This window comes from Myxocyprinus asiaticus, chromosome 30 (genome assembly GCF_019703515.2).
Source record: "Myxocyprinus asiaticus isolate MX2 ecotype Aquarium Trade chromosome 30, UBuf_Myxa_2, whole genome shotgun sequence".
NCBI lineage: Eukaryota > Metazoa > Chordata > Actinopteri > Cypriniformes > Catostomidae > Myxocyprinus > Myxocyprinus asiaticus.
The window spans coordinates 32175182-32184627 of record NC_059373.1 but is presented as its reverse complement, the minus strand read 5'-3'; the positions used below and the strand labels follow the sequence as shown (position 1 = coordinate 32184627).

At 36.2% G+C, this 9446-nt stretch overlaps 1 protein-coding gene across 1 annotated transcript; it reads left to right on the top strand.

Annotated features, from left to right (window-relative positions):
* The first annotated feature begins 1347 nt into the window (after positions 1 to 1347).
* On the top strand, positions 1348 to 4405 carry LOC127421431 (iroquois-class homeodomain protein irx-4-A-like). The gene is made up of 5 exons (XM_051664471.1): positions 1348 to 1392; positions 2574 to 2807; positions 3039 to 3145; positions 3260 to 3579; positions 3737 to 4405. Exons 1-5 carry the CDS (start codon positions 1348 to 1350, stop codon positions 4333 to 4335), a joined length of 1305 nt encoding a protein of 434 aa, XP_051520431.1. The 3' UTR covers positions 4336 to 4405.
* The last annotated feature ends 5041 nt before the right edge of the window (positions 4406 to 9446 follow it).

The window sequence follows — 9446 nt, the reverse complement described above, 5'->3', positions numbered from 1 at the left end:
ACTGAATCTAAGAGCACAAAAGGATTAATTTATTTCACAAAAAATACATCTGGGAGCAAAATATGACTCTTCTTTGACTGTGTCTTCAGTGTTACCTTTCGATTTTGCCTATAATCAGATGGGGAAAAACTTCAGTAAATGTGCAAAGAAGCGAAGCAGACCTCCATAATTTAAATTCTTATCTCAAACAGATATGTTATGTGACTTTTTATATAAGTGAAAAGCATATGTTAACATACATATTATATGTGTGTTTTACATACAGTATAATGCTATGTAGAACTATGGGTTTTCTGTATGGGATAGTTCAGTAGGTGTCACAAAATTCTAACTTCTACCTCAAAAGAACTCACCAGATATTGCTTTATGTAACAAAACGTTAAAATAGAAGATTAAAAAGAGTGGCTTTGATAATAATGTGCGCAAACATTTCAAAATCACTTCAGATGTTAATATAGTGTTTTATTGTTTGAAACTATTTATAATATATATATCACTACAATGCATAATTTTATTCTCTCATGCAGTCGTCCGCAACATTCCATAATAATTAGTTGAGGCGTGCTGTTGTAAATATCAGTAGGCTACTGAACGGAATAGTCTTTTGACAGATATCGATCTTCAACTAATGCATCTTTATGAAGCCTACATGTGATTATTTGTTGAACGTTTTATAGGCTAGTTTAAAGATGGTTTTCAGTGTTATTATATAATCGTACAAAAGTGTTTGAAAACTACGTATAGAAAGGCAATTATGGAAATGGTATCTCGGTGGTCATCAATCATCTGTGATCAAGCTGTCTATATGCACTGGAATCAGTGATTCGCTGCTGGCGGGCAGGTGTTCTATAGCGGGGGGAAACTGAACACGTCCTCATTAATGTGAACTAGATCCTGCGGGCTCTTCAGAGGGAGGACTCTCAAAGTAAGTGAGGCTTCAAAGGGCAGGAGCGCATCGTTTGATTCTGAACTTAAACAACGATTCGGGAATGTTTCGCTGCGTACAGAACAACTTTTGGCGTGATTCGCGACATTTCGAATTTGTTCTTTAAATTTGCTCTTCTGACGTCAGAGTCATCGGTGTTTAAAACAACGCGCAACTGTGTCAACGTTTGTTATGGTTTTGTTTAACTTCATATGTATAGCTGAACCAAGCTGAGGCGAATTCTTGTTATTCTGCACAACTTTTTTTATTTTATTTTTTATTTTTTATTTATATGGTTATTTGTCCGAGAGGCAAAGAGAGCCAAGCTGGGACTGTTTACCTACAGTTAATGGAAGATTTCCCCGATGAACTGATGACCTGCAGCTGGACTGCAGCCTTCTCCTCAGTGCTGGACACTCATCATGTCATTTACACAGTTTGGCTACTCATGCCCGGCAACATCCCAGGTAAGCTTCTTGAAAAACATTTATATGTAACTCTTTACATTGGAGTGCACATGTTAAACGTATTGCATATCAGTGTAATTAACTGCATTAACATGAGCAATGTATAAAAATAAGCTGCTCCACATAGACATATGGATTATATGTTGCTTTCATTATCACCATACCTACTTAAGTACACAGGAAAAAAAATGTGTTGGATTTACTTAAAATATATATATATGAAGCATTTTTTCATTACGCTTTTAAGTAATTTCAACTTGTGGTAATTTCATGTCAGCACAACTAGAAAACCTTTGTTATATATACACACATGTCTCAGCTCGTTCAAATGTATTTACTTAAAAATGTGTCACACAAATAAGATTTAGCAACTAGCAAGTTGTGTTAAATTAAAATTAAATAAAAATTTATATCAGTGTTTCAAGCATTAAACTTGATTCCCCAAAGAAGTGCACATAAAGCTACACTTCTATGCATATTCAAATGCGCAAGGAAAAAATACACGGATTGAACAGGATCCAAGTTGACCACTTATAGAGCACTGATCAGCCTAATGGTTACTTTACACAAAACAGCTGTTTGAAGTAAAACAACAATGATACTAAAAAAATAGCTCAAATCTCTATGAATTCCTAATAACGACTAATTAAATGCCCATTCAAGTTCCTTTTGACCAAACAAACATACTTAAATTAGTCAGTTGCAAGGGTATTCCTGGGTATTTATGGGTATTTCTTTACTTGATTGTTTGAGTTAGTATTACTTAATTTATTTATTTATTTTGCATATTTAAGCCAAAGAAGTTCAAGAAACTCACAATTATTCATTTACTTTATGTAACTCTCTGAGTTCACCTTAAAATAAAAAAAATGTATTGTATACATTAATGAAAACCAAGTAAAGCTAACAATTGTTATAAATATGTTTATTTATGAGTAGAAGCTATGTGTTTTATACATTATGATGGTTGAGCCAACAAATCTTGTATTTTTCTGGAGATTAATGCTTTTTTAACTCTTTAAAAGTCTCTAAAATGCTCATTAAAGGAATGTTACACTAGACTTTGTTAGGCTTAAAGCTCAATTAAAATATACGAAGGCAAAACCATCTTAGAGTAAAGTTTTTCATACATTGCAAAGACATAGCCTGTTTGTTTGTTTGTTTGTTTGTTTCTTTGGCAGCTCTTAATGTCCTCCAATGCTCTGAGCACCTGCTATGAGTCCAGTTGTGGTCTGTTGGACTCTGGAGTAGCGACTTCTCCTCAAAACTCGCTTTATTGTCCAGTTTATGATAATAGACTTGTGGCCTCTGGCCAGCATGACATGACCTCTGTCTATGGCAACATCTGTTCAAAGAACCACGGTTATGAGACATGCAGAACTTATGGGGCCGATTCAACTGCATTCTATCCTCTGGTATGCATTCCATTTGTTAATTCCAATAATTTCTTAATGACAAACGTTATCTGCACTGCCCAGAAAGAAAATTGAAATTAGAAACTATTCTCAGGGAATAAGTTATTTTTCCCTCTCATTTGTAGCCTATGTATTTCAAAGTTAAGATTGTTTGGAAGCCCTTGTTTTTTTTAGTAGGTTTCCTTTAGGAGCAACATTTGAGCTCGTTTTGGTTGTTTGATTTTATAATAGGGCAAACTCAGTGATAAAGATGGGTCAGCGACAGGACATTCAAGAGTTACCCAAAGCTCTGCTTACTACGAACATCCAATTGGACAGTACCAATATAACAGATTTGGGTAAGAATAATCACCTCCTTTTTGTTTTACCTACAAGATCTGGTTGCATATATAGGCTTTTTGCGCAATAGCTGTATTTGAGAAACCTTCTCACATACCTGTCATGTTATTAAGATATGGATCCGTGGATGTGGGTACAAGGAGAAAAAACGCTACTAGAGAAACCACAAGCACACTAAAGGCATGGCTGCAGGAACATAAAAAGAACCCGTACCCCACCAAGGGGGAGAAGATCATGCTGGCCATCATCACTAAGATGACCCTTACGCAAGTGTCCACCTGGTTCGCCAACGCGCGCCGGAGACTCAAGAAGGAGAATAAGATGACATGGTCTCCGCGCAACAAGACCTCAGAGGAGAAAGAGTGCGATGACGATCAAGAAGATATTGACGAGTCACAGGGGGAGCCAATAAAAACCGAACGGGTGTTCAACGGTTTGTTGAAAGCTTTTTGATGTTATTTATGACATAAAACAATTGTGCAAATATTGTTTGGCCCATGTATCAAATGTTCAATTGTGGATACAGTTTTAACTTTTACATACTCAGTGTTGTTTATCTTGTAACCTATATGTGTGTTTCATACCTTCAGACAACCATGGAAGGGATGATACAGATCAACATCATAGCGATCTGGAAGATTTCGATGTTGTGGAATCAGATGGCTCGGAGTGCGAATCGAAACCATCGTTTGTCATGCGCGTTCGCTCCAAGGCCCCACAGTGTCCATATAACAGATTTACAGAGCCTTTCCATGAAACCATTACCGAACTTTCAAGTGGTGTCCTTGAATTCAGCGAAGACCGCCTGAGACCAACTACTGACAACAACCAAACGGCAAAGTTATACCTTCAGCGAGACCAAAACACCACTGAGACCAAACCAAAAATCTGGTCGCTGGCACAGACTGTTACTTCCTTAAACCAAACTGATTACTCATCATGTATGCACAACGGTCAAGGGACGTCTTGCCCTACAAACTCCGACTCAGACATAACAAAGAGGCAACAAAAGTCTCCAGTGGCCACTCTGAGAAACTGGGTTGACGGCGTCTTTCACGATCCTTTATTCCGGCACACCCGCTTAAACCAAACTTGCAGCAACTCCACAGAGTTATGGACTGACGCCATTTCCTCACTGAATAACTACCATGAACACTCAGGACCTATTACTTCCTCTCAGCATAGTTAATAAGTGGGACGCTATTTTTCCATAAATGTTTGTGGTACCGAATATGGACATTATGAGTCACCACAGAGTCATGCCATCACAATAGTAACACGCAAGGTTTGGAAAGCGCTAAAATGTTCTCTTGAAAGAAATCTGATTTCATTTATAACATGTCAACACTGCAACGTAGAATTTAGAAAGATTGGCACCTTTTCATTTGAGGAAATTTGGGATTCTGTAAAATGTTAGAAAGTCACGACTGTGTAATAGCACAATACACAGATTTCCCCAATCTGAAGATGCAGGTTGTTATCTCACAACTCTTAGAAATAAAGTGGGGGAAAAAAGAGAATCATGAGCTTTTCTGTCGTTCGCTGTCCGTGGTGCTGAAATGTTCTGATATGAATGTTACTGGTTCAATGCAACAGCAAGCTCAAGCGACAGCATTTGCGGCATAATGTTGATTAATAGAACTGTATAAATAATTTCGACGTGTCCCTCGTTTATTATATTTTTTTTTTGTTTGTTTTTTTGTTTGTTTTTTTTTTTTTTTGGCTGACATTTTGTCCGAGGCATCGCATACACACATAACTTGTACTTTTCCTTCCAGTGTCCTTTTAGATCGGGATTGAAGTAAGAATCATTGAGTCGTGACAAATTCAAATAGGTTACTCAAATGGTAATACTGAAAACCTGTTAAATCAGCGGTGCTTTACTTTCATTGAGAGACTGATAATGTCAACAAGGATTGCTGGCTTGTACTGTCTCCTGAGACATGAACAAACATCGCCCTTGAAACTATGACGCTCACTTTTAAAACCAACTAATAAAGACATACTCACCCCATTTTTGATGTCTAATCCTAACCCCAGGTGAGAGAAGTGAAGCCTAATTTATCATGATTTAACAAATCTTGAGTGAAGCAAATAGTATGCCTTCATTCTTGTCAACTTTGAAAGTAGCTTGAAAACCTTCAAAGTCCAGATAACTGGCACAGTCATGGATGTCACTTGATTATCAAAGTTACAATCAATAGAAATGTACAGAAACCAATCATAGCTCATTTATTTGTTAATAGCTTCCTCGTTTTAAAACGTATAGCCTACACTTTTAATCCTTCAGCAACATAAACAATTCGTGCATGTTTCTCAGTGTAGCACTGGCAAAAAAAATAAAAAAAATAAAATAAAAATAATAATAATAATAATAATAATTTGATTGATTGATTTTATTATGTTTATTATTATTATTATTATTATTATTTTATGTATTTATTTATTTTAAGTTTGGGATGATGATGATAAAGTATTCATTAGAACAGAGGAGAAACCTGTCGTATGGGATTAACGATTTCATGCTGAATTATTCAGGACGAAATCATCCGTGAATTCCTTTCTTTTTCGGCTTTATAAATAACTTACATTGAGATAAGGTAATAAATAATGACATGTAGCCTTTCAGTAAAGAAACTTTCTGCACACTGGAAAGAATGGAACTGGGAAACCCGCTTTCCCGTGTTTACCGTTCAAACAAGGAACAATTAAATTTTAAGTCTACTGGAGGTACAGTGGAGAAAGGTCAATTATATAAGGAGTGTTGTCCTTAAATCCAGAGCAATTATTATTATTATTATTTTTTATCAACACCTTAGCCCAACCCAAAAGACATTTATGATACATCATCTGCCTACTCTTAAAGGAATAGTTCACCCAAAAATAAACGCAGATCTGTATGACTTTCTTTCATCTGCAGAACACAAATGAAGATTTTTAGAAGAAAATCTCAGCTCTGTAGGTCCATACAATGCAAGTAAATGGGTGCCAATTTTTTTAAGCTCCAAAAAAAAATAAATAAAAAATAAAAAACTCCAGACCTCTCCATTGGTTAAATCAATGTCTTTTATTATTATTATTTTTTTGTATTATTATCATAAATTCTCCTCCCTGCTCAGTCAATCTCCACTTCAGTTTCACTTTCCCATTCTTCCTCTTCTGTTTTTGGTGATTCACAGTCTTAATGTATATCACCCCTACTGGGCAGAGAGGAGAATTTATGATAAAAAATGACTTATTTATATTATTTTGATCTGTTTCTCACCCACCCCTATCATATCATGTCTGAACACATGTATTAAACCACTGGATTACTTTTATGATGCCTTTATGTGGATTTTGGAGCTTCAAAAGTTTGGCAACCATTCACTTGCATTGTATGGACCTACAGAGCTGAGATATTCTTATACAAATCTTCATTTGTGTTCTCCAGAAGAAATATTTTATTTTTGGGTGAACTATCCCTTTAAGCTTTAGTCATTATATTCACTGCATCACTGGACCACAGAGTAATTTTCTACCAAGAAGCAGAGGTTTCATTCTGAAAAACAAAAAACAGAAGGTTGAGAAAAACAAACAAACAAACAAACAAAAAAAACATTTTGCTCATGGCCCATGGTGACGGTCTTCATAAGCACCCTTGCAGTTTTTTGTTTGTAGGCAGTGCTTTCATTTACATAATCAGTTCAGCTTTATCTTCAGTTATGTATCTTTTGATTATGCTCTGGGCCTCTGGGCCATTGTGTTGTAGCTGCTAAGAAATATTCAAACAAATAATCTGAAACACATACACTTGTTTTTCAAAAATATATCAAAGTACAGGAAGTGAAAGTGTTTACTTTTCACTCATTCATTTCATGGCAAGCAGGCAGTTTGGCTTAACAATCTCAACTCAAGTTTAAGTTCACACACACACACACACACACACACACACACACACATCACTACCTACATTAAACTCTCAAAGCAATAGTTATCTTGGTGGATTCTGTACCAGCATTGAGAAACATGACACGGTCAGTCTCATAAAGGTCATGACTCTAGTACATGGGACAGGGGGTAATTAGTGCAGACAATTAGGTAAAGTTAGCAATCATATTACAGAGCACTTCAGTTTCTTTGTGACAGTTCAGAGGAGCAATTATAAGGGGAACTAGATGATCCAATGATGTGTCTTTCAGTGTGTGTAATGCAAGGCTGTTCTGTTCTAAAAAATGTAATTAAGTAAAAAATTATTCAGAAATATTCTCTTTATATGACCATAAAAATGTAGATGTCCCACAGTAAAATCTGTATTTAGTTTGAAGGTAATAGTATTGTTGAAATTGAAAATGCCAATGATCACATTGAAAAACTATGCTACAGCACCTGCCAACAGTGCTATGGAGCAATTTAAATGGTAAAAGATGACGTTTTCTGAGAAACTGCAACATCCTTCTGTATATCTGCTAGTTCCATTTTAGCCTCATGAATAATAGACAGTACTTTTATATGCAGCACAATTCATATGCTCAGTTTCACACCACCATTTTGCTCAGAGCAATGTTAAAACTAGCCAACCACCTGCAATTTAGACACCTCCTGATAAAGAAAAAGAGCACCAGCCTTCAACAATGAAGCTTTTCCCTTACCTATCACACATACTGGACCAGACATAGCGCAGATGAGGGTTAATTGGCTTCACGTGGTCTCTTGCCTTGTCACCAGCACCAATTATAGCAGCATGTCTGCCTTTCTCTCAACCTGATGGCCTCCAGCCAGAAAACTCGGTTTCACTGCATGCACCACTTGAGGCTGGGTTTCCTCCAGGCTGCCACAAGGCCAATTTGGCATGGCCATGCCGGCAGAGAATACTCATGATGAAATATATATATGATCTTCCTCAAACATGTATTGTCTCTTATCAGGCTAAATCCCCCCTGACATTCTCCAAACTTAGCAGGATGAGAAAGGGACGTAGTTCGTCAGCACATAAAGATGCAGGTTGTTCTGTTTTTTCAGTCTCCGCTCCTTTTCAAGCCTTCCCTCTTAGAACTGCTTGAGAAACAACACTGAGCATAAAATGAACAGAGAACTGTTAAATTGAGTAAATGGCGAGATATAAACTAACCAAGAGCATCTGTTGTAAAAGGACAGTCAGTTTGGATATGTAAGCCTGAGGCTGACCAGTCTTGGCAGGTCTATTTTCAGAGCTGGATGACAGTTTTGGATTTTACACACAAGACCTGTCAGATCATTTAGGGCACATATGCATTACATTCACTCAAGAAATTGCTCACATGCTCCCAATGCATGTGAACCAAACCACATAGCAGTAAAGACCTTTGAAGAATTACTTATTGTTGGATTAACCAGTATCGCTCAATACACTTAAAGGAAGAGTTCCCCTCAAAATGAAAATTCTCTCATCATTTATTCACCCTCATGCCATCCCAGATGTGTATGACTTTCTTTCTTCAGCAGAACACAAATGAAGATTTTTAGAAAATACCTCAGCTCTTTTGGTCCATACAATACAAATGAATCGTGGCCAGAACTTTGAAGCTCTGAAAAGCACATAAAGGCAGCATAAAAGTAATCCATACGACTCCAGTGGTTAAAGCTATTTTTTCAGAATGATATGACAGGTGTGGGTGAGAAACAGGTCAATATTTAAGACCTTTTTTTCCTATAAATTCTCCTCCTTGCCCAGTAGGTGGCAATATGCACGAAGAATGTGAATAACCAAAAAACAAAGAAGAAGAATGTGGAAGTGAAAGTGGAGATTTATAGTAAAAAAAGAACTTAAATAGTTTCTCACCCACACCTATAATCTTAATTTTTGTGTGAACTATCCCTTTAAAGAAAAGCTTTGCTGACAGTATATTCAGAATCATTATTTAAATCCAAGCCCCGCATATTTACCCTTTGGATTGCTATATACGTCTATCTGTTAGCCATTGTTGTGACGACTGACATATTGAGTTTGTGTAATATAATCTAAATTCATTAATTTATTTACTTTAATTTAATTATTTGGTTAAATCAATGATCGAAGAAAAGTAAAAAAAGTTAATATTCCAAGGTTGGGTTGCTTGTCTCCTGGTTATCAATTACAATATATAGTGTGAATATACACAGTTATAATATAGATCAAAAGAAAAGCCTGTATTTATTTTTTCACTACATGAGCTAAGTACAAAAACGACACTATATCCAAACCAGGTGTAGCGGAACGGTAACATCCAAAATAAAACTCAAAGAGTTTAATTTATACATCTTTCTCTCGTCCTTTTCAATATTTCAAAACGTTTCAGTATT

What these genes read in the sequence shown, in the direction of transcription:
- LOC127421431 (XM_051664471.1), top strand. Translation starts at nt 1,348, where the DNA reads ATGTCATTTACACAGTTTGGCTACTCATGCCCGGCAACATCCCAG. An exon ending in TACCAATATAACAGATTTGG is followed by an intron (nt 3,146 to 3,259) that starts GTAAGAATAATC and finishes CATGTTATTAAG; the next exon opens with ATATGGATCCGTGGATGTGG. An exon ending in AACCGAACGGGTGTTCAACG is followed by an intron (nt 3,580 to 3,736) that starts GTTTGTTGAAAG and finishes TCATACCTTCAG; the next exon opens with ACAACCATGGAAGGGATGAT.